Source organism: Bos grunniens, chromosome 15, assembly GCF_055505025.1.
Source record: "Bos grunniens cultivar Pamir isolate PY7600 chromosome 15, Bosgru_T2T1.0, whole genome shotgun sequence".
In the NCBI taxonomy this organism is placed as follows: Eukaryota; Metazoa; Chordata; class Mammalia; order Artiodactyla; family Bovidae; genus Bos; species Bos grunniens.
Window position 1 is genome coordinate 28,959,826 of NC_141179.1, and position 25,250 is coordinate 28,985,075.

A 25,250-nucleotide genomic window follows, 5' to 3' on the forward strand; every position below is an offset into this window, starting at 1 on the left:
ACTAGGTAGTGGAGGAAAATTCTCTGAGGCTCAAGGCAAGGAAGAGGTCTATAGAATCGATGTGTACAGAGCCCAGCAGACTGGCATCTAGCCCACTTCCCTGATAATTATGCCCTTTGGGGCCACCAGCCCAGGCTTGACATCAAAGACAGCCCTGAAGCACCAACAACAGTGAGCCTGGGGGAAGCTCACTGCCTCCAGCTCCTCCACACAGGAACCAGGTTAACCTTCATCTCTCCTGTCTGAGATGAGCTTCTAACCACTTCACGCCCCCCACGCTCAGCCTATCCCAATGCCTCTGTGCATGCAGTTCCCACATTCTTTAACTCTCCCAATCATCCATTCACATATCCACGGGACATTTGGTGAGCATTCATCCTGTGATAAAAGGTGGTGTATTAGGAGCCAGAGGGGTGTGTACATGAAAACAACCCAGCTTCCACCCTTGGGAAACTCAGTCCGGTGGGGCACACAGACCCTGATACACAGAAACACACACCCCACAACAGGAGACAACAGGACAGAGAGCAGAATGCTCTCGCCCCTTATAATTACCATCACAGTCCCAGCCCTTCCTTGGTGTGTGGCAGGCAGGGTTTGAAACATCTGACACATGAACTAGCTTCACTCTTACTTGATCCCTGTGAAGTAGGTCAATCATCACCCTGTTTTATTATTATTGGGGAAAATGAGCCACCATGGAGGTAAAAGTTACCCAGAGGGTTGAGTTTCAAGCCCTGGCAGTCTGATCCTAGATTCTGGGATCTTAGTCATTACACTTGACTCAGTTCTATGAATCTTTCCCAAACACCAGCACTGACTTTTTCACCTTCCTGAGGCCAGGATCCCCCTTGTCTAAGGCACACAAGCCTCTGTTGTACTCAGAGTAACTCTTCTTGGATACATTTGTATGGGTGCCAAGAGGCAGTTCCATGTGGGGTTCAGGGCACAGGCTAAAAAAAACAGCCCTGGGTTCAGCCCTGCTCTCTGCATAAGATGTGTGACCCAAAGTCTCTTTACTTCTTGGAGCCTCAGTTTCCTCTTCAGAAAAGTGAAGGGAAAAAAAATACACTTACAGATTTTTTGTGAGGATAAAATGAGGTCATATATAAAAGTTTCTTAGCCCAGTGCTGGGCATATAGTAAACACTCAAAAATTATTATTATTATTTTAATGAATATAATTATTGGTCTATAAATTCAGGTCTATGAGAAAATACCACATTCTTTAAATCATCTTTCCATGTGACTGCTGGAGAGACAGGACAATCTCCATCCTTACTGGGGCTTCCCCCAGGAGGCACCAAGGTCCAGGGTCTTTCTGGTGCTCACCAGCCTGTTGTCCCTACCTGCATCATCACTCTGGGTCAAAGGCTGTGTACTTTATGCTTCATTTGAATATAAGAACCCTATCCTCAGTCCCAGACCCCATGGAGCCACCCACAGCAGACCCTGTGAAGTCCGACCACTTCCTCCAGCCATACCCACTGAGCAGCCTGCAGCACCACCCTGCCTCTGGCATCTGTTTGTCTCCTGCTTGTTCACTGCCCTCCTCTGAGGCTCTCCTCCCCAGCCAGAACACCCATCCTCATCTTTGCTGTTTGCTTATGGTTTTATAAAAGGCAGGAAGAGCAGGTATCAAGTAGTTTCTGATTCCTGTACAAGATCTGAGACCAGGAGATATAATGGCCTGGCCATCGGCTTGGGACTGAGAGCAGGAAAAAGTTCCAAAGGCAAAACAAAAATTAATGTCTCAAAAAAGTATCACACCACCTTGGCTGTCAAGATGCTGAAGCACTGGTCTCCCAGCTCCATCTTGGAGCCACCCTATAAGGAGGAGGTTTAAAACTGTTCATGTCCAGGTTCTGCCCCTAGAGATTCTGATCTGGGATGGGGCCCAGGCACTGGTGTTTCTTCAAAGAGCTCCCCTGGACTTCAGCTGTATAGCAAGATTTGGAACTCCAGCTTTACAGGTGTCAGGAACAGAAGTCTGTCTTCTTCAACTAACCTGCAGAACTCAAGCCAACTAGAACCATTTCCTATATCCCAGCGATGGATCATCAGTGCTGGAGGGGCACTCAGCGAGCAATCTGGTCAAGTGGAAAGGAAAGGAAAGGAAAACCAAGGCCCTTGGTGGAGAAAGGAAGAAACGTGGCAGGGCCTCTGCAAAGTACAGCAATGCAGGGAGAAATGCTGGAGCGATGGAAAAACCCCATGGTTTTGTAACCAGAGGCCTGGAGGTATTCTGAGGATCTGAGGTCCTCTCTTGGGGTTTCCAGACCTGTTTTCCTGTGGAAGGGACAACTCTGCATAGGGAAAAGGAACCAGCAACGAAGGGACTGCAATCACAGTGCCTCTAACAAAGAGAGCCTACAACACGGTATTAACCTCTTTTTCCAACTCTTGGCACAGCATGAGGCCAGCTAGGATTCTGAAGGGACGTCTAGGCAGCTCATGAAATAAGAGTCCCACACACATGCTCACTCAAGTCTGGTCCCCTGAGAATCCCGGGAACATGGACCATGTACCAGCCTCTCATCCCTCCTCTCCCCACAGTCTTTCATAGGTAAGGTCTTTCAGCCTTGCCTCCCATCCCTAAGGCCATGGGCCATCATGGACCCATCAAAGTGTCAGGAAAGAAGGTGAGCCCACTCCTTCCTGGGAGCAGGACCGACCTGTGTCTGATGGGATCTTTGCGCATACAGGCCGCTGGCACATGGGTTTTCAATACCTCACACGGAGACGCATCAAGCCAAGACGGAAGACACTTTTTTGCCGGAGCATTACCAGAACAATAAAAACTGCTCGCCAGAACCAACCTCGAGAGCTGGGTGAGCTCAACCACCAACTTGGCTCCTCCGATTTTGCACCCCACCCCCACGCCCTTGCCTGGGCAGCGCCACGGTCCTTTCTTACCTGGGACGATGGCGACTGTGTCTTTCTCCCAGGACACAACGCTAACGTATTCCTGCACTGAAGAGGGGATGAGGCACTTGAAGACGGCCACGCTACCACGCATCGACCTTTGATCCTCCACCCGGACGGTGTAGGGTTCCCTGAAAACTGCAGACAGGTTGCAGGGCGGAAAGAAGAGGGGGTCACAGGCTGGGCTGGGACAGGGTGGGGGGCCCGAGAAAGCCACTTCTCAGCACCCCAGGCCTCACCCACCACCACTTCTTCTCCCACATCCCACCTGGCCCACCCAAAAGTTCCTGCCAGGGAACTCATTCCTGCCTTGTCCAGCAACCTCCTCCACTCCCCACCCTCCCTCAGAAACACCCAGCCTCCCTCTACAAGACCGTAACTCCACCTTCTAGCCCTTCCAGTTCTGGTGAGTTTTAACAAAGTTCATTAGGTTGTACAGGCCTGGAGGGCAGCACCTCCACCCTGCAATGGGATCATTTCAATAAGGGGATGTGTGCTTTATAAGGAAAAGTACCAGAACGCCTCTAAGGAAACCTCACCTTCCTACATTATTCCTGGGCCCAGGGTGGTAACGGTTTGAGGCCCGGTGACCATCACATGCCAAAACAAGAACCATGGGACACGATCTAACAATAGACGTTTTTGTATGCCACTTCAAAGTGAAAGGCAGCCTGGGAAAATGTAGTTCACATGCACAACTTTCTGTAGGGCTCAGGGGTTTATAAGAACAATGAGAGAGAATATTTGAAACAGTGAAGATCTCTGAAAATGCGGAACGCCAGTGACATGGGCAATCTCCAAGATTCTCCCAAAGCATCCTTGCTGCTCTCTCCCCTGACCTGACACCACCTACAGCCTGACCTCCAATCCTGGTCCTGCCTTCAGATGACCCCTGCTTCACTGTGTGCAGTGGAGGCCTCCTGCCTCGGTCCCAGGGCTTGTTTCTGAGGCACTGCCATCTGCAGATGCTCTGCCTGTCCGGGCCCCTGGGTAGGCTGGACCAGCCTTGGGGTAGAGCTGAGGGGCCCGCCTCTGTCTCTCTCTGATCCTCCCCTGCTTGGCCTCTCCCCAGGGCCCTTCTCCATCCTTCCATGTCTTCTCTGCCAAGCAGAGCTGGTGCAGCCAGAGCCCCACTGCCTCCCGACCTTGTCCCTCAGCAGGCACCTGGGCAGCGTGCCCTCCTGCTCTCCCTGCCATGGTTGCCAGGGTGATACTCAGGGCCCGGCAACCCCTCCGGCTGTGCACCTGCAGCCCCCGTGGCTTCATCAAGAGCTTCTTAATTGGCTGCTTTTCCCATCAGGCCAGCCCCGTCCAGTCCTCTCCTGGCCTTTATTCTTTCCCTCCCCATGGCTGTGACGGGAAGACGCACAGTTGAGATGGAGGAGAGAGGCGTGGAGGGAGGCACCCCCAGCTCCGTGGGGCTATGGTCCCCCCGCCCTTCTGTGCGCTGGATGTGGCACTGCCTGCGGATGCGAGGAGAGCACAGAGGAGACTAAAGAGAGGGAGCAGAGAGGAGGGGGAAAAGGGCTGGGGCAGTCCCCCAGGGCCAGCAGAGGCCCACGGCTAGCAGCATCAAACAAGCTGTCCCTGCCACCCCCTCTGAGCAGCGCTGTAACCCTGGACAATGGAAACTGAAGCCTCAGTTTCCTCATTCATAAAAGGAAACAATACCAGCAGCATGGAGCAGGCCTGGCACATGGAAAATACTACAGCAGTGCTACTTGTCATTACAGCTATGCCTCTGGGATCAATTGGCAAGGTGACCTTGGGCAAGTGGCTTAACCTTTGTCTTAGTCACTTCACTGTAAGAAACACCAGACAGGATTATTGTGAAAACTGACACCTGACCCAGTAACATGCAGGTAACAGGAAATAGGGCATCGCTTGCTCTTAGCTCAATTCTCCAGGCTGTGGAGGCCAGAAGTGGCCTCCAGACCATGGGCTCAGGGCTCCCAGTCCAGCACCTGGGTCCTCTCAGGGGAAGGGTGCTGCTCCCAAAGAGAGGGTCCACGGGGAGCCCCAGAGGAGATAGCTAAGCATGGCCCTGGCGTGCTGAGAGCTCAGACTCGCCCTCTAAACAAACCAGCAGGATGAAGTCCGTGCTCAGTTGCTTAGTCATATCTGACTCTTTGTGGCCTCATGGACTGTAGCCCTCCAGGCTCCTCTGTCCATGGAATTTTCCAGGCAAGAATACTGGTGTGGGCTGCCATTTCCTCCTCCAGGGGATCATCTTCCCAATCCAGGAATCGAACCTACATCTCTTATATCTCCTGTATAGCCAAGCAGATTCTTTACCATTGAGCCACTTGGAAAGACCAATGGGCTAAAAATCAGCTCTTTAATTAAAAACTGCCAACCCAGCTCACCCCCTATATACACCCATTCCCTACTACTTGGAACTTCGTACGTGTGAGAGGCTGCTGTAAGGCAGAAGGATCTTAATGCAACTGAGCGTTATCTCACTGGACCATCACACAGTGATGAATGGGGTAGGTGCTGGCAGTCAGCTTTGCAGAGGCAAAGCTGAGGCTCAGAAAGGTGTGTTTTGCACCTAAGGTAAGTTACTAAGATTCCCAAGAACAAAACAACTTTCCTTGAGGGGCTGACTCTTTGCTAGGCCAGGAAGTCAGAGCAGGATCCATCACTAGGCAGGCAGGTCCGGGAGACTTCCCTGAAAACCTCTCTCTTCTGCCCAAAACAATCACCAGGAAAGATGGTGCACCCAAGGCTGGGTACCATCGTAGTGGGCTAGCTAGAACACTACCTGTCCTCTCCCACCCAAAATGCTTAAGAATCATTCACCAAACCTCAGTGTTTTATTACTATTTCAGGCACACTGCACAATGGATTAGAACACACCAGTATATCATGCGGAGAAGGCAATGGCAGCCCATTCCAGTACTCTTGCCTGGCAAATCCCATGGACGGAGGAGCCCGGTAGGCTGCAGTCCATGGAGTCGCTAGGAATTGGACACGACTGAGCGACTTCACTTTCACTTTTCACTTTCATGCATTGGAGGAGGAAATGGCAACCAACTCCAGTGTTCTTGCCTGGAGAATCCCAGGGGCAGGGGAGCCTGGTGGGCTGCCGACTCTGGGGTCGCACAGAGTCAGACATGACTGAAGTGACTTAGCAGCAGCATATCATGACATCCTAGTAAAGACTGGCTGATCTAGGCCACTGTCTTGCCTCCAGACCTAACAAAGAGAAATGAGACTTTCTAGTTTCTATAAAGAGACCAGTTGAAAAGCCCTCACTTCCTTGCCTCCGTCAACTCTTCCCAAGACCAAAATCCTTCACTGCTAAGAATTTTCCATCATGGGTTTTACCTAAATGTCTGTCCTCACGAGATACCTTATACTCAGATGTCCATCAGCAGTGGAATGGATAAATAAAGCGCAGGATGGTCAGACGAGACTCCATGGCAATGAGAATGAACAAGCAATATCTTTGCACAGCAGTAGAGCTAAACCCTACAAACAACAGTGAGCAAAAGACTCAAGAGAATATGTGCTGTAGGACTCCACTTAGATGAAGTACAGCAATAGCAAACATCCATCTCGTTAGAAGTCAGGACCGTGGTTTCCCCAAAGGGTGGAGTGACTGAAAAAAAGCACGAACAGGCTTCTGAAATGCTGATACCTTCATCTGGATATTAAACTTTGTGAAAATTCATCAATCTATATGCTGCTGCTGCTGCTAAGTCGCTTCATTCGTGTCCGACTCTGTGCGACCCCATAGATGGCAGCCCACCAGGCCCCACGGTCCCTGGGATTCTCCAGGCAAGAACACTGGAGTGGGTTACCATTTCCTTCTCCAATGCATGAAAGTGAAAAGTGAAAGTGAAGTCGCTCAGTTGTGTCCGACTCTTCACTACCCCATGGACTGCAGCCCACCAGGCTCCTCCGTCCATGGGTGCACATTTCTTTTTATATATTCTATTTCAATAAAGGGTAGTTTTTAAAAAAAATAGAAAGTCACTGAATGTTTTTCATGAACCAAGTACTAAAATGAACACATTACTTAATTTAAACGGGCGTTATCTCATTGAACCAACACACATGGTGATGAATGGGTGGATGCTTGCATCAGCTTTGCAGGGGAGGAAGCTGAGGCTCAGAAAGGTGTTCTCTGCCTAAGGACACACAGTGCCCAGTTGCTCAGCCATGTCTGACTGTTTGCAACACCACGGTCTATAGCCTGCCAGACTCCTGTGTCCATGGGATTCTCCAGGCAAGAATAACTGGAGTGGGTTGTCATTTCCTCCTCCAGGGGATATTCCAGACTCAGGGATCAAACCCGTGGCTCCTGTGGCTCCCACACTGCAAGCAGATTCTTTATCCCTGAGCCACCTGGGAAGCCTTAAGAACACACAAGCAGTGGCAGAGCTAAACAACACAACCTTCCTTGAAGGGCTGCCTTCTTCCCTGTTACACTCGTCCTCAGAATGGGTACTGCCCACTCCCCATTCCTGCCCTGTAGGGGAGCCCGTGTCTGGTCCTCTACCTGCTTTGACGCGGATGTTGGGGCTCCGGATCTTGCCGGCAGCGTTCTCCGCGGTGCAGAAGTAGTCATTGTCGTGGATAAAGCTATTGAAGGCGGAGGGGGAGAAGGGGTAGAGCTGCAGCGTCCCGTTAGCGTGGACGTGCCGGATGTGCGGCACGTCGTAGATGTCGTCCCCCGTGGCCAGGTACCATCGAAGGGCCGCGCTGGGGGAGCCCGCGGCCGGGCAGGGCACCACCACCCCCACGGAGCTGGAGAAGGTCACCTGCTGCAAGGAGTCATTTACAAAGTAGAGGCTGGTGCCGACATCTTCAAGGCGGGCTGCAGGGGAGGAGAGAGAGGAGGAGAGCAGAGAGGCTAGTTAGTGAAGCTAAGGATACCCTCAGCGTCCACCAAGGCTGCAAGCCGGCGCTCATTCATAAGACGCTGGAGCACCAGCCATTCAGTAAGTACTGCTGAGCACTGACTATACACCAGGCACTGGCAAGGATGAGTAAGAGACAGTTCCCACCTTGCAGATGCTTCCAGCCTAGCACAGGGACGGCAAAATGTTGAAACGGCTCATTCTCCACACCAAGCCAAGTCCAAAGCCGTGGTCCACTCCCAGGCATCCATAGTATAAGAGAGACACTGACATTGCTTAGATAAGGGATGTTTATTCAGCACCTATTAGATGCAAAGATGTTCACACCCAGTCCCCCAGTCCATCTTTATAATCCTGAGAGGGGATGCCATGGTGTTACAGAAATTAAAATGGAGGAAGTCTTGTTCAGGCTTGAGAAGCAGGAGAGCAGGCCTCTGACCTCCCTGGACACTGCCCAGATTCTGTGCCTGCCTGGAAACACAACTAGTCAGGCAACATTTTAGATAAGAAAGGGTGTGGGTCTTGGAATTCTTGAGCACTTGGAGGGCAGGCCAACCCCCTGGGGTCTAACAAAATCTTATGACTCACAATGTGAAACAAATGGTATTATAAAAACGTTAAAGGAAACCCAGAGCTGCATTTTTATGCAAACTGATGATGATATCACTTTGTGGCCCAGGATTATAAGCAGGAACCCCCAAACTGCAATTTGCAGTCTCACCTATGGAGTGGACACGTTGCCCAGGACCTTTTCCTAATTGGGACTCCAGATTGCTGTTACTTGGGACTTCCCAGCATGCTGTTTTAAGTCTGAATGTTGGTCGGCCCAATATGGTGGTGTGTGTGCTGCTGTTATTACTGTTTAGCTGCTAAATCATGTCGACTCTTTGTGACCTCATGGACTACAGCCCACCAGGCTCCTCTGTCCATGGGATTTCCCAGGCAAGAATACTGGAGTGGGTGGCCATTTCCTTCTCCAGGGGAGTCTTCCTGACCCAGGGATGGAACCTCTGTCTCCTGCATTGCAGGTGGGTTCTTTAACACTGAGCCACCAGGGAAGCCTGTACATGCTGTTCCTCTTCTCTGTTGTTTCTCTTTCTCTTTTCTTTTAATGATTGTATATTGAAATTAAGTTAAATAATTCTCTATTAAATATTGAAGTCATGTATTTGTATGTAATGAGTGGTTTCTTTTGTTAACAAATCCTTCAAACCTAAAATAAAGTAAAACTTTTGGCAAAACATATGGCCTCTTTTTTATCATTCCCTTTTGGAGGCTAAGCACAGTTACGTGATTTGCCTGAGATGACAGAGCTAATAAGCTACAGAACTGGAATCTGAACCCAGTGCTCTCAACAGGATCTTAGCACGCTTTCTAACACACCAGAGCCAAAAGGTAAAAGGTCTGAGACCATGTTCTAAGAGGAAGGGCTCCCAAAGTGGGATGCTGCCTGGACGAGAGAAGCTGCAGAAGACCTTGGGAGCCATCTTCCCCTCCGGAGATCAATTTGGAAAATGTGTTGTCCCAAGGGATGGGATGAGGACTGGTGTCACCATGAGTAGATCAATCCAAGCTTAGGAATAACAGATATCACCGCCTCCCTCAGGTTCTAAAACCATCCCTGACACACCGACTATGGAATTCCCTTCCCCTCTCTGGTCATCCATTCCTTCACTCATAAAATGGAGGGGGGATCCATGAGACTACAAAGATCCCATGAGTCTCTGACATATCGCCATTGCAACACTTGATCACACAGGTGAACATGCTCACGACAGCAGCTACCTGACAATGTCAAGGCCACCCGGCAAGCACAGCTGTCTGCAACACTCAGCCCAGCACAGGACTCGGTCTTGCCTGCCATTGTGGGAAACAGCCCTGCATGATGGAATCAGGACCTTCCCTCCCTACCAAGGAGCCTGCCTCCTTAGGAAGGGCCACCTCTCAGCAGGTGGAGGCAAACCCAGAGCAAGAGGGGCCCAGTCCCAGGTCTCCAGCTGGAAGCCACTCCTTCTCTACCAGGAAGATCAAGGAGCAACCAAACTATTCCGCTGCTTGTTTAAAGAACGTTGCAGGGGACCCAACTTGACCTCAATTTCCACAACTTTATCAGGAGGGGGAGGGCCTGCATCCAGACCATATTAATATTCTCAGCTTAACTCTGAGCCGAGCCTCCAGGGAGAATATACCGGGCAGCTCATTGAGGAAGGCCATTAAGGCTCATTGGTCAGAGCAATTCACATCAGCTCATAAAAAGCCGTGATGAAGCCATTAGCAGCAGAGCTGGAAAACACATCCCTGGGCTCCTTGCTGCGGTGTCAGGGGCATCCTCTCAGCAGCAAATGCATTTGCTGTCCCCACCCAGCACTGCACCCTTATTGGCTACAGGGGAGCAACGGGATGAGGGGGGAACTGGGAAGCACAGCTTCCCTACCCACGTCCTCTCACTGCCTCCACTGTATCAGTCCTGGGGGTGGTGGCCAAGCAAGTCTGCTCTGTGCAAGAGGAAAGGGACTCTCAGAAGCCTGTCCAATTCACAGGGGCTTGGGTGTTCTCCAAGGCCATGAAATCATTCCATTCGCAAGTAAGCAGGCTAAGGCTTGGGAAGTTTCTTCTCCGATCCACTCTCCCCAGATTCCCAGAAGCCTGCTCACCTTCCAAAGGTTTCTTTACTGACATTCGATCAACAATTATTCACTAAGCACCTTCTTCCTGCCAGGCCCTGTTGTAAGCCCTTTACTTGTATGACCTCTTTTCATCCTCCCAACAACCCTATGAGGGAGATACTGTTATTATTCCAGTTCACAGATGAGGAAACTAAGGCACTGAGAGATCAAAGCAACTTTCCCAAGACCACACGACTGGTAACCAAGGGCTCCGGGTGCAGATGAAGCAACTGAGTCCAGAGTCTGATTTCTTAACCCTCAGATGATGGTAACCAGTGCAACAATAAAGAGGGGGCTTATACCATTCTGGAAAAAAAAAAAAACCACCTGGCCACCAACTTCCCTATTCAGCTGACCACGAGCAAGATTTATACATCTGCACACCTGTATGCACACACGCACACACATCCTGGGAGAGGGGCCCCTGTCAGACTCAACACTTCAGACAACGCTCAGCCTGTGGGAACAGGAACATCACTCTCGAGTTCTGGGTACTTCCTGAGACAACCTAGTTAATCAGACACACTCACCATGGCAGCTTTATGGATTTTGGAAGCCAAAATCCATCAAGAAACAGAAAGACTCTACATTATGCCTGACAAATGGACTTAGGAAGCTGAGAAAGATCTCTGACAGAGAGGAACTCAGGAACTGTCTGATTTAAGGGGCCGGGTAAGAAAATATTTAAGGATCTGTATGATGCAGCCCTCAGTGATAAGACCAACTGCAATAATACTAGCAACCATGGATTTCACTAACTGCGGGCCAGGCTGGGTGCTCTCACTTAACCTCATGACTCTCTTAGGTGATGTTGTAATTCCCATTGCTGTTGTTTAGCTGCTAAGTCGTGTCCGACTCTTTGTGACCACATGGACTGTAGTCTGCCAGTCTCCTCTGTCCATGGGATTTCCCAGGCAAGAATACTGGAGGGGGTTCCCATTCCCTTCTCCAGGGGATCCTCCCCACCCAGGGGTCAAACCTGCATCTCCTACATTGGCAGGTGGATTCTTTACCACTGTGACACCTGAGAAATATTCCCATTGCACCGATAAGGAAATTAAGACTCCAAGAAGTTAAGTAACTCACACAATGTAACCCAGAGTGTAAGTGTTGGAGGTGGGCTGGGACCCAACTTTGCCTGACTTCAGAGCCTGGGAAGGAAACTGCTGTATTGTAGGAAACATGCTGAAGACAAGAGGAATCAAGCCACAGCATCTGGTTTTCCAGGCTGGGTATCCCTCCCCATCCTTTCTTCCCTCCCAAACCTACCCTAAATACACATTCCTAGTCTCCTCATCCCTGCCTGCAGATACAGCCCCTGGCCCAGGCTTCCCTTGGCTCCAGGCTTCTGGAAGGAGCATCAGCCACAATAGCAACAGCCTTCCTGCCCTCTGGGCCTTGGATCCTGCCAGAGCCAAGGACGTGGGGTTCTCAGGAACTACAAATGGGTGGATGTAATTGATGAATGGACTGGGATTGTCCAGCCACCTGTCAGGGCTGAAGAAACAGCAGATTGATAGCAAAAGGTGAGTAGCCTCATATTTCTCCCACCCTGGGATGTGAGCCGCTGTCTTCCGAGTCTGGGGGAGCTGGGGAGGATTAGACAAACCATTCATTTCTGCTTACGGCTCTGACAGTGCATTGCCATTATGAAGCATCACCCTCAGGTGTAAAACAATAGCATTTTGCACTTACGTCGGGTTCATATTTTACCATCACAAGGCACCTGTCAGCCCAGAATGCAGAAGCCCTTAAATAAACATTAATTCAGCCTCACCCCATCTGCCAAAAGAAAGGAGTAAGCAAATCTATAAAGGGGAAACTGAGGCACTAACTCCCTCAAGTCTCCACCACGTGCCCAGATGGTGGCGGGCACATGGGACAGTGAGCAGCCACAGGAGCAATGAGCACACTCAGTCACCATCCATGGGAAGGGCAGTAGCGAGGGCCTGGGGGCCTTGACCCCACCTCACAGAGTCTGGAGAGGATTTGATGGTGGTGGCTTTCCCTCCTTCTCAGGCTCCTGTTTGAATCTTCAGAGCAGTGACAGAGCCCCAGCCAGCTCTGGGGAGCACAGAAGTGTGGGACAATAGTCTGAGACCTGGGACAAGTCTTCACTCCTGGGGCTCATTGCTGAAGTGCTGTGTGACCTCAGGTAAACCACTTAGCCTTTCTGACCCTCCAATGTCCTCATTCACAAAAGGGGGAGGACTGTACTATCTTACCTGTCCTCCAGGTGAGACAGAACGTGAAAGTAATGGTTCCACATAATGAGGATGCAGGACTAGGAGGGATGGGATTGTTATTAGCTTTGAGTTCCAGAGATTCTCCGAGAAGACCAGGGAGATGAAAAATACAGCAAAGGGTGGCTGGGGCCCAGCTCCCTTCTGCAGCTCTGCATTTGTGGGTGACTCCATCGCCCTCCAACAATCTCCTCTCCCAGGTCCTTCCTGACTCGGGGCCAGGAGACACTTACTCCTTCAGGAGTTCTTTACCCAGCACCAGCCATGTGCGCAACAGGACCCTAGGTGTGGTGAAAAGCATCAAACTCCAGAGAACGTTCCCGCCCCCTCCCCCCCACCACCACCATTCAAAAGCCTGCAGAGGAGACAGGAGCAGGAAAAGGGTTAACCCACTGCCCAGGGCAGAGTCTGCAGAAGGGCTCAGAGCCTTTCTCTAATTTCATTTTGGCTGTACACCTACTCCCCGAAGGCTCCCTCTGGCTGATGGGACAGAGCTCTCAAAACAAAGGAGACTAACATTGACTGAGTGCCTACTGTTTGCTTCAGGGGCATTCTCTCACAGAATCCCCACGCAGAGGTACAAGGTGGGCCCTGGGGATCTCATCCCATGTGCACACCATCACTTAGTCGTGCCCCACTCTCTGCAACCCCAGACTGGAGCCCGCCAGGCTGCTCTGTCCATGGGATTTCCCAGGCAAGAATGCCGGCGCAGGCTGCCATTCCCTCCTCCAGGGGCTCTTCCTGACCCAGGGATCGAATCCCCATCACCTGCGCTGGCAGGCGGGTTCTTTACCACTGAGCCCGCTGGGAAACCCAAGTCTCATCCTACAAGTGAGGAAAAAGATGGTAGAGCCAGGAGGCCACCAAGCCAACCCTCAGTCAAGGTCTGCCTGGCTCCCAATCCTAAGACTTTTTCCAACATGACGCTGAAGAGTTCAAGGTTTGAGGCCTTATGAGAATTCTCTCTTTCATTGCTCCTCTGGAAGCCGGTCCTAATTTGGAAAGCAAATCCTTGGACAGGAAACTCCGATTTTCCCCTTAAATCTCAGCCATCTCCCCCGGCTCTTTCTTTCCTCTGCAGACAGAACCAGGCAGATTTACAGAGAGAATGAGAGGAGGGGGAAACACTTCATAAATAAAGAGAGAGAGATCAGATCAACAGCAAAGCTTCTTCTGGTCAAAGGGGGAAATGGATTTTTAATAGAAAATGGAAGTTATGGGCTTGGTTGTGATGTGACAGACGCCCAGACTTAAACCCATTTAATCTCCGCCGGTTAACATTGAGCACCACCCCGATGCCGCGTTTCATAAAACAAGCTCCAAATGGCTGGGAGATTAGAAATGTAGAAATAGCACAGCAATATTTTTAAACCAGAAATCGCCCCAGGCATTTGGGCTGCCCCAGGGTCACCCCTGAAACCTAAATATCCATCGTATCAACTCGTCCGCCTGCCCTATGCTGTCTGGCCATTGGGATTAGTTTGGCGAAGGAAACTCAACACGCACGCAGTCGACACCCAGGGGCCCCCACCCCACCTGCCTGACTTGGGATGGAGGTGTCTGGCCAGCTGAGGCTTCCTCCAGGTGCACACTGAATGGTCCCCATGTCATCATCTCCAATCATCGTAAATGACAACCCGAGGGGACTGACATATTAACGCCCTACCACCTCCACTGGGAGAAGTGAGTCATTATTTTTTTTCTCTTCCTTTACAATATTTACCCTTCTCTTTCACTGCATATTTCATCCAGGAGCATCTGCCGATTCTGGGGCCCCTGCCACCTGCCACCCCCCACCCCAAGAGACGGACAAGAACCCCCAAGGGGTATCCAGACCTGGGCACAGGCAGTGGGGCTGGACAGGAGTAGGGAGGAGAGGAGTGGGCAGGGCTTCTCCGCAGGACTGTGAGCTGCCTTGCTCACCACTCTGTCCCCTGGGCCGAGCGCAGCACTAGGCACGTAGCACAGAGGTTAAACACCCAGACTCTGATGCCCTTTGCTCTTCCCCCTGACAAGCACTGTAACCTCAGGCAAGATGACCTCACCTCTCTCTGCACCTTGGTTTTCTCATCTATAAAATGGGGGTGACCATATCTACTTCAGGGGTTGTTAGAATTAGATGAGTTAATATGTAAGTGGTATAGGTAACCACCTAAGTGTTCACTGCTGTTGTATTATCACGAGAGTGAGCAGACAGGAAGTATTTGTGGAATAAATATCCCTCAGCAAATACTTACCTCTCACCAACAATGATGGTGACAACTTCAGACAGTATCTCCAACATTATTATGTGTCAGAACCACCTGGATAGCTTGTTACACATGCGCATCCTTAGATACCAGATCCACCATGTCTGTTAAAGGGCCAGGGAACTCCATTTCTGAGGCAGGTGGTCCTCTGTCTACACTCACAATAATGCTCCATAGACCTGCCATACTGTATTTCTACCCACTCTCCCAACAACAGGCTGTTCTCCTGGGCTTGGTTGACAGGATCTTAGCCCTGCATTAATTTCCTTAATTTGGCGATCAAGTTAATAAAATAATAACGGTGTGATCGATAGACAGGCCATTGCCATACCCACATCTACCGCAGCTCCCCCGGCCTCACACAGAGCTGTTGTTTTAATGCAGATGTGGCCCCATGAGGTTTCTTGGATTAATTTGCAAGGTTGATTACTCTGCTGCAGCTCCACACAAAGGTTTTCATAAAAGAGATGTATCATTTGTCTTCACTCTGTTCTTGTTCCATAGTTGGAAAAACAGATCTCAGAGAGGACCAACCAGTGGGGCTTCAGCTCAACCACCATGTCTATCCAAAGCTCAGGTAAGGACCAGAGAGACAAGGTCCAGCCCACCGTCAGAAAACCCCCCATACTATATTCACACCTTGGAGACAACCTGAGCTTAGACCCTGAGGCAGAGAAGGGCTAGTCTCCCCAGACAGCATCTGAGCACTGATACTTTTCTGGGACAGGATGGTGCAGCTGGGACCAAGTCCCATACCCTCTGTCCCCAAACCTGGCATTCCCGCTTCATCTCTATCCTCACCATCATCATGGTCACCATTGCCTTTTTTTTTTTTTTTTAGCATTTATTGTGTGCCAGGCACTGTGAGAAGGCCCTTCCTTGCATCATGGCGCTACAAGCACCCTCTAATGGGGCTACTGCCCAAGACCCCATTTTACAGCTCAGACAACAGGGTCTTTGAGAGATCAAGTAATTTCCTCAGTAGCACAGCCAGGGCTGGCAGAGCGGCATTTCAAACTACCTTACACCAGCTGCATTTCTCAAAGGGAGCACTGCATTCTACTCTCAGAATGTCTCCAAGATGTGATCATCCTTACATGGGGGTTTTCTGATGAATGAGAGCCATTTGGGGGATGACAATTCTGAATTATTTGGGGCTGCCCCAGGCATCAGACATTTCATCCCTAATCATCCCTCCCCACCCCCCACTATATACTCCCTACCCTCGTCACTATAACAACCCCAAAGTATCTCCAACTTCCAAACAGCCCTAAGAAAGCAGTATCACCCCAATGAGAAGCAATGCCCCAAGGCCCAAGTGGCCACCTCTGTCATCAGAAACATGGGGTTTTTTTCTTTCCCCCTTAGGATTCTTAGCACAAACATAGGTCCTATAACCAGCAATCAGAAAGCTCTGCGATCCAGTAAAGATCCTTCAACCTACAAGGCCCCTCACCATCAGCTCCATATGGAACTCCAGGAGGAGTTATGAGCAACAGCTGACAGTCAAACAGACTCTAATCTTCCAGCCCCTCCTGGACAGGGCCTGTCAAAAGAAGACCCCTTGTGGCCAGAAAGGTCTTTCCCAGGAGTCAGCTCAGACAGCACAGTTGTCCCCAGAGATTCCTAGATTTAGACTGTTCACGCTGGAGGGATTTAAGAGATTATTTTGTCCAATCTCCTCCATTTACAGATGGGGAGAGCGAGGCCTAGAGAGTCATACACTCCCAGATACACAGCTGGCCAGAGTCCTGGCTGGGACCCAAGCCCTGTCTCCACCGATCTTGCAGTTCTGGCTGCTCCAGCAACCCAGGCATGGAGGGCATCATGGAGAAAGGAAGCCACAGCACAGGAGCAAGCGTTAGAGGGGCCAGGGCTGCTGGTCGGCTGCCTAGAGGAGAGGGCTCAGGTGCGCAGGACATCTGCGTACTAGTGGTCAGTGTGCCCATGTAGAAGAGGATCCATAGATCCTGCCTCCATGTGGCCTAAAAGGTAGGAGCAAGAGTCAGCGAGGAGGAGGTCAGGGCCAAAACAGAACTGGCTGATCACAAGGGTGAGCTCTGTATACTCAGAGATGTCTGGCGGGGAATGGGGTGCCTTGAAAGGAAGGAGTTCCCTGTGACTGGAAGTGCTGGAGCAGAGGAGGAACACCGCTGGGGGGAAAGTGCAGAGGGGATCAGGCAGCTGGTGAGGGGATGAATTCAGTGTCCCTGAACGTGACTTCCAACCTGGAAGACTTGGACCCATGGCAGTCACACCTTCAAGGCAGGTCCCCCGTCCTTCTCCTCACCCATGGCTCTGGGAGGCCTCTCCAGATACCAGATACAAGGTGACCATGGCCCTGACTCAGCTGGGTTCTCAGGGTCTGTTGCTGTTCAGTTGCTCAGGCGTATCCGATGCTTTGCGGCCCCATGGACTGCAGCACACCAGGCCCAGTCCGTCTCCCAGAGTCTGCTCACACTCATGTCCATTGAGTCAGTGATGCCATCCAAGCATCTCATCCTCTGTCACCCCTTTCTCCTCCTGCCCTCAATCTTTCCCAGCACAGGAGTCTTTTCCAATGAGTCAGCTCAGGGCCTGGATTCCAGTAATTGCCGTGACCTCAAACAAGGTCACACAAGATGGGACCCTGTGCCTACTCTCCTTCCCACACACACACACACACACAAGTGTGGATTCCCAGCAGGGAAAATACCCTCAAGGGAACGTCCAGAGGACTACGGAGTAAACAGACGTCTAAGCACCTAGGGATGGAGGAGAGGTAAGCTCCTTCCACACCCCCGGGCACTGGGGCCACAGGGAATCTGCCAAGACTGCTCCATGAAGATAGTTGCCAGCCCTGCTGGGTCTCATTGGCTGTTCCCCACACTGATGAAAAGGCTAGAAAATTCTCCATATGTGGGGCGCCCAGGAAGGGGGAGACAGCCACACACAGCTGTGAGACCTTTGCTGTTCCTGTATGATGAGATGACAGTAATTATACCTCACGTTTCAGCAGAGCATTTATAAGGCTGAAACTGGTCTGCTGTGGTTTTTCACACGTGTGTGTTTATATGTGGCCCTCATCAGCTTACAGGGGATTGTCGCATGCTCTACAGTTGTATGGCTTTCATCCTTCTTGTGCCCAGGCAATAACCAACCCCGGGGGGATGATCAGGACCGGGATTATTTTGCCCATTTTACAGATTAGGAAGTAGAGGGACATGAACTATTAGGTGACGTGCCTAAATTAGGCTGAGCTTAGTTTTCTAGGTTTATGAATAACGCTTCTTCACAGACACACACAGAGTTTAACGGAGATGCAACCAGCCTTTGAATAACTGTTCTTAATGAAGATGGTGACCTTGGAAACCGTCAACACAAGCATCAAGGAGAGCAAGGGCATGGGGAAGTGGGGTGGGAGGTAGCTGAATGGATGAGGGGAGAGCAGCTGAATGGCAGCGGTGGTGCCCAAGGCCAATGCTATTCACGCTAAAGTAGCGCGGGACAAACATCTGTTAAACAGGGCACAACCGGCTGTGCCACAGCCCCACCCCCCACTCACGGAACCGCAGGCCACAACCTGCCATGAGCAGCACGTGACCTCTGGGCCATTGGCTGCTTCCCTGCGACTGTCTGGGTGATGGAGAGAGGAGTGCTCTGGGGATCCCCAACATCTAGGGCTGTCAGGTGTGTCCTCTATACATGAAACTACCTGAAAAACAGTGAAATCCATCCAGCTACAAGGTGTGGGGGGTGGCTCACCCTGAGCAGCACATTTACACAGGTTTATGGCATTAAATCCAGGCTAGTTCTTACTCCGTCCAATCACAGTCAAGATTTACCAGCCAACCCCAACCTTCCTCAGACAAGTATGAGACTGGCCTTTGCCTCACCCTCAAGTCCAGATCTGGAGCCCATCTGCGCCCTCACCCTTTCCACAGCTGCCACCAGTTGCGGCTGGGGAATGGGAGTGTGCTGGACACCCTGCTCCCAGGGAAACCCAGGTGCCTGCATGGCCCCAGCTACCTGGCTGAGGATGGATCCTGCCAGCTACCCAACTGATAGATGGTAGAAGGAAGCTGTGGTGTTCCCTGCCCTGGCCACCACTCAGTCTTCTTACTGCTACAAAGTCTAAGTCAGTTGGCTTGGCCAAAACTGTGGCTCATTAGTACAACTGACAGAACCTAATAATCAAGCAGGAGATGTGGGTTTGAATCCCTGGGTGGGAAAGATCCCCAGATCCCCTGGAGAAGGAAATGGCAACCCACTCCAGTATTCTTAGCTGGGAAATTTCATGCACAGAGGAGCCTGGTGGGCTACAGAACAGTCAGACTCGACTTAGTGGCTAAATAGCAGCAATGGTGGGCTGGGGGTGAAAGTAGTGCAGAAAAATAGAAGAGGTCTAAGCTTTACTGAGAATCAGTTATATTCTAGCTATGCTGTATACATCATCTCCTTTAATCCCATTTCAGAGCCGGAGAAAGTGAGGCTCAGAGGCCCAATGTCCCCTATTAAGGGCAGAACAAGGATGTGAATGAAGGGTTTGCCTTGATTCAGAATATCCACTACACCATCGAGTTGAAATCTCATTTTTCTTTACAATTTTGATATACAAAATGCTCTGGTTGGAAGAATTGAGGGATGGGAGCTTGAAGCTCTGCCCACTGGCCTTCTCTCCCTCTAGCCGTCCCCTGAGGCTCCACCCCACATCTTAGGGCTCCACCCCCACCTTCTTCAGAAATGTCTGTGGGACCAGAGCCCTCCCAGATCACTGCCAGCGTCTGACTCTTTGCAACCCCACGACTGCAGCCTGCCAGGCTCCTCTGTCCATGGGATTCTCCAGGCAAGAATACTGGAGTGGGTTGCCATTTCCTCCTCCAGGGGATCTTCCCGATTTCCCAACCCAGGAATTGAACCCTCATCTCCTGCAATGGCAGGCACATTCTTTACCACTGAGCCACCGGGGAAGCCCCTCCCAGATCATTAGATGTGCAGAAAAGCACTCTGGGAGGCCTTGGAGCTGCACTTGCCAGGGTGGGATTTGCCCAGGGCCCTGGAAGTGCAGACAGAATCATTCTCGAGGCCGCCTCCCTACCTCGGACATCCCAGCTGACTCTGTGGGAAGGAGCACAGTAGCTGCCACAAACTGTTGGCTCTTCAAGCATTACTCCCAGCTCTTTATTCATCAGTCCTCTGACCACAGCGCCTGCCTTCCTACTGCCCCCCACTCCAACCACTGCATGTGACAGAAGGCACCTTAACAAAGGGAGAAGAGGAGGCTGGGGCCTCTTCCTCTCAGAGGCCACAACCTCCTCCCACACTGGACACTGACGAACCAAGAGGGTGTAAGGGCATTTTGTCTCACTTGATACTCCCTTCCCATCAGCTGCAGCTTCTCCACCTACTGACCACAGCCCTAAGCTGCCTCCATCCTGAGGGTGCACACACCAGAAGGTGAATGTTGGTGCTGGATTCCCATGGCTGGTGTGCCCCTCTCTCCTTTCTGCAGCACAGGTGGGACAACCCACACCCCAAGTCTGGTCCGCCTTTAGGCATCTCTGCCACTGTCACACATTCCATCCCCGTTGCAAGCTTGAGGGCCTGCCTTGCCAGGAGGAGGACTCAGTGCTAAACCCCTGGGGGGCTAAAACTTGGAAGAAAGAAGCACCCCTGAAAACATCCTCCTTCTCCCACTCTTGCCCCACTCCCACTCCACCCAAGGAAAGAAGTCACTGCCTGGCTTCTACTGAGGCCAAGATCAAGATGCTATCAAGATGCTACCCGAGGCTCCTGGCCTGGCTAGGTGAGCATGCAAATCTGTATGCAAATTACATGCAAATCCAGGGCTTGCCCTTGGGTCCCTGGCACCCTGCCATGTCTGCTGCCTGTGGCTCACCCCATTCAGGCACCTGGGTGCTGTCTAGAATCTACTGAGCTAGGGGCTGAGAAAGCACTTTGGAAGCAGGGGGCTTTTCTTCTTGACTGCTTCCAGTGCCCCCAAGAAACACCTCCTCCAGGATCACGTGGGAGGGGAGAGTCTCTCCCAGCCTGGTACCCATTCCCCTGAAAAAAAAAAAAGAAAAGAAAGCTCTCTGAACATCCACCCTCCCTTCAACTCATCCATAAATAAAATCATCCTTCATCAGGCTGAGCAGGGGACCAAGCAAGTTACAAGAATGGAATCTCCAAAGACCAGGAGCAGGTAAGGGGGCCACGAAGTCTGCACCCCTCTGTTAAAAGCCCACAGAGTTACCCTGTGTCCGGATACTCCTAGTCAGCCTGTTGGTGGGGATGGGCTTGCTTCTTTAGCAAAGCATCGCTGGGCCAACCCCCACCCCTGCCGCCATTTGCTTGCCCACCTCCTCTTCATTCCTCAATCTGAGAAAAATAAGCCTCTTCAGCCAGTCTCCTGGGATCTGCTCAACTTAAGCGCTGCCTTTGGGTCAACTGCTTACTTGCTTTTTGTTTCTAATTGAGCTCCCCAGTCTGCTGCAGAAATACATTCAAGGCAGCTGACTTTGATGCCCAGAAATACGAAACATCTGAAAGGTTTGTCAGGCATCATGACAACCCCATTCTCCCCCTATGTTATGCAGGCACCCAGGGCTTCTCTGCCTACCTACCCTCTCCCCAATGCCCATGGGTCCTTCACCTGCTTCCCCGAAGTTGTGTTTGCCAGGTCGAGATTTTAAAAACACACTCGCTGAGCGCCCCCCCTCCTGCCTTTAATTAGACTCTGAACAGAGTGTTAGAGATTTTTCTTAATGGTTTGAAGAAGCCTTTTAATTCGGTCTTCTCAAGAGAGAGGAACCATGAGTCCCCATCCAAGAGGTTGGGGTGGGAAATGAAAAAAATCAATGCAACCCATTATTTTGGCTTTTAGAAAACAGGAATTTTAGTGCCGGGGAAGCTTGTTCTTTTGCACAGTAAAAATGCAAATGCAGGCAACACAGATGCTGGCACGCTGGATGGAACAACAGAGAGCGTCTCACTGGGGTTCATCTGGCTGCCCAAACCTGGATGCGTTTGGCAATAATAAGGTAGTTATTGGAGACTTGATAACCGATTATTAAAACACCTTCCCACTTTAGTTCTGGGCAATCAGTCTGAAGCTCAGGCTTCATCAAAAAAAAAAAAAAAAAAGGTATTTCAAGAGGAATGGAAATAACAGAAGCTTAAAACACATTCAATAACTGCTTAATTCCATCCAGAGGACGCTTCAGCTCATCTTGTTTTCTCCTCTCTCTCTCCCTGCCTCCTCCCGCTCCTCACAGATGGACGTACAAATTATTGCAAGAGGATATTGTTTTCTGTAACAGGCTCGAACATTCACATTTACATTTTCCTTGGTGCCGCGGGGGTGACTGGCAACGGGAGAGAAAAATACACCAAACCCCATCTTCGCTGCTCTCGCCTCCTCAACATCTCCCCCAGCCGCCTCCGCCACCCCCACCACCTTGCCACCCCAAGCAGAACAGGCCCCCGGGACCAGCCTGGCACCTAAGATCCAATTAAGGCACGAAGGAAGAGAAAGGCCTGTCTGGCAAGTCGCCCTGGCGCCCAACACAGACGCTGGAGCCTCTGAATGGCAGGGGCACCCGGGGCTCTGCAGATCCAAAGGCCACGTAGGTGTCGCCTCACCTGGCACCTCCAGCCTCCCACAGGCCCAAGGCCAGAGCGACTTCCTTCTCTGCTGGGAAAAGATTTTGCCCCTCGGGCTGTCCTGCCGCCTCCTGGGCCTTTCTCCGCCCCCACCCCCATCTTCCCCTTCCCTATCAAATAGCTTGGGCTTCATTTATTAATGCCCGCCTTCTGAAGGGGGGAGGGGAGAGCCCGTCAGGTATTCGCTAAGGGGCCTCGTCTTTGGGGATCGGCTACGCGGGAAGAGGTCTCCAGGAGCGGCGGGGGCCTGGGGGCGTGTGTGGACCGAGCTGGGCAACAGTGTGGTAGCTGCTCCGGCCTATGCTTTCTCGTCTGACAAAACGCAAAGGGTGGCGGATGGAGAGAGACCGAGAGAGAGAAAGCTGCTGCTCTTCACCTTATGTATTTTTAATATTAATGTAATTAAAGCTGCGAGCCGAGCCAGCCTGCGGGGGCGGAGGGAGGCAGGAAGAGCCTGGGGAGAGGGAGACTGGGGGGTGGGGGGGCGCGGTTGAACCACAGGCAGGCTTCTGGCTCCATTGAGGTGATGTGAGAGGGTGCTGTGCAGGGGGCAAGGGGTTAATCAATCTAGACCAGCCTTGGTGTGTTACCCCATGGACCCCACTGGGTCAGAGAAACTCAACTACTTTGTCCACGGTTCAGAGGCCGCCCCTCGCCCCGCACCCCGGTCTCCAGGCAAACCTCAGCACCATCTCGGCCTTCAATCTGGCTTTGACCCGCGGTATTTACAAATAAGATAAGGGTCACCTTTCTCCCCCAAAGCCACAAGATATTGCACTCAGTTCCCGCAGGTTGCAGACTCCAGACCCCTGGGGCGCGGGCAACGAAGGACTAGAGACCCCTCCGGGAGCGCCAACCCTAGACTGGATTGCCCTTCCCCCATCGCCTAGGGGTCAAGAGTTGCAACTGGGCCATCGCAGCCGCCTGGGCAAAGTAGGGGAGAGGCTGTCCCCCAGGGCGCGAAGGAGAAAAGTTGGAGGGCTGAACAGGTAAAGCTGAGCTCGGAAGAGCGAGCGTGTGTGCTCCGCCGCGCAAGGGCGCGGAGTTCGGCCGCCTCCTCTCCCGCCATCCGCGCGCCTGGGGGCACGTCTTCTGCGAACGCCTGGGAAGTCCGAGCGCCGGGGACGGCCTGATGCCGACTTGGTGCCCAGGTGACTCTGGTCGAAGATGTGTGACCACTTCCAACCCCCAACCCCGGCCGCCTCGAGGATCAGGTGCGCAGAGCCCCAGCAGCAGGTCTGGACATGCCGGACACCTGGACCCACCCCTAGCAACGCCTTCTCTCCAGGGAAAGCGACACGCCCCCCCCCCCCCAACCCAAGACTTGTCCCAGGTCGGCTGACCAGGCGCCGAAGCGTAGAATCTCGCACCTTGGGGCGCGCTGCCCGAGGTGGTCAGGTGGCTTAGCGAAGAAGCCGAGGCTAGTGCCCTGGGGCAGGGGTGGGGGGTGAGATGGGGCTGGGAGAAGGCGACCTCTAGGTTTGGAGAAGAAACTTGGTATCCGAGGGACCTCAAGTCTCGGGACCCCTAGCTCTCCTCGCCCTGCATCCAGCCAGGGCAAGGATAAGCGCCATGCGGTGCGATGCAGGGGGTCTGGGGCGGCGGAGGGGCACCCGGCGGCAGAGGGGAAGTAAGCCGCGGCCGGGTTCCACCAGGACTTCCAGGTGAACCGTCACGGCCGGAGGACCCCTCGACTCGGAGGGCACCCCGGGGTCCCAGCGCCACCCAGCCGCAGGCGGCGGGCAAGGGGCTGGGGGAGGGGTCCGGGCAGAACAGCGGCCCAGCAAGAAGCGGGGAGCTGAGGGGCTCTCTCACCATCACCCCGCGGGGCGCGCCCCCAAAACGGCAGGCGCGGGTGGCTGGCCGAGCGGTCCAGGGCGGACTCTCACCTGGCCGCTCTCCGGATGCCTGCCCCGCCCCCGGTGCCACCCACCCGGGGCCGGGGTGCGTCCCCCAGCCCCGAGTATCTGGAGGCCTCCCACCCAGCCACCCACCCCCGGGCACCCCGCCTCGCCGCCAGCCTCGCGCACCCCGGCCCCGCCGCCTCCGCCGCCCTGAAGCCCGCGCGGGTCTCACCTTTGTGTAAAGAGTCCAGGAGCAGGAGGAAAGTTACCAGCCACATGCCATAAAGAGGCCCTATTCTCCGGGGAGGTGGTCCTGTGGCCGGCCGTGCGGCAGCGCCTCTCCCCCGCTCAGCGCGCTCCCAGCCGCCCGCACTCCGCGCCCCGCTCTCTCCGCTCCTCAGCCCAGCGCTCGGCGGCGGCGGCTCCTCCCTCCTCGGCTCCCTCGCTCCTGTCATCCGCGGGGCTGGGCTAGGCGGCCGCTCTCCCCGCCCCCCCCGCGGCACCCGGGCTGGGGAGCGCCTCGCGAGCCCCGAGCCCAGACGCCCCCTCACCCAGCCCCACAAGCCCAGGCACAGGGGCGAGGGCCCGGACCCCACGACCCGTACCAGGGTTCGCCGTCTGAGAGGCGAGGGGTCCCTGCCACCCACCGGCTCCCAGCCTGCGGTCGCGCACAGGCGTGTGCCATACGTGTGCTAAGAGCCCGCCCTGCCCGGACCAAGGGCGCCCCGGGTCTCCCCAGCTCGGTCACCTGGGGCCACGGCTTCGTGCTTCCTTCCGACTCAGTTTACCACCTGGGTGGGGGAGCCTGATTC

General features: G+C 52.8%; 1 protein-coding gene and 1 long non-coding RNA gene across 3 annotated transcripts in view; one reads left to right on the top strand and one right to left on the bottom strand.

The window, feature by feature from the left end:
- Positions 1 to 25,151, bottom strand: part of DSCAML1 (DS cell adhesion molecule like 1) — a 369,715-nt gene extending 344,564 nt beyond the window's left edge. Inside the window, exons 1-4 of one of the 2 annotated variants that reach the window (XM_086339406.1) lie at positions 24,671 to 24,849; positions 7,694 to 7,749; positions 7,432 to 7,514; positions 2,916 to 3,062 (exon numbers count right to left, since the gene is read on the bottom strand). In XM_086339406.1, the coding sequence (XP_086195532.1) occupies positions 2,916 to 3,062; positions 7,432 to 7,514; positions 7,694 to 7,710 (247 nt within the window). In that variant the 5' untranslated portion in view covers positions 7,711 to 7,749; positions 24,671 to 24,849. Of the gene's footprint in view, positions 1 to 2,915; positions 3,063 to 7,431; positions 7,750 to 24,670 lie in introns of both variants that reach the window. The other variant, XM_086339404.1, reaches the window with a different exon arrangement.
- On the top strand, positions 21,450 to 22,285 carry LOC147357520 (uncharacterized). The gene is made up of 2 exons (XR_015141893.1): positions 21,450 to 21,972; positions 22,207 to 22,285. It is a non-coding gene; the product is annotated as an uncharacterized LOC147357520 (long non-coding RNA).
- Positions 25,152 to 25,250: the final 99 nt, after the last annotated feature.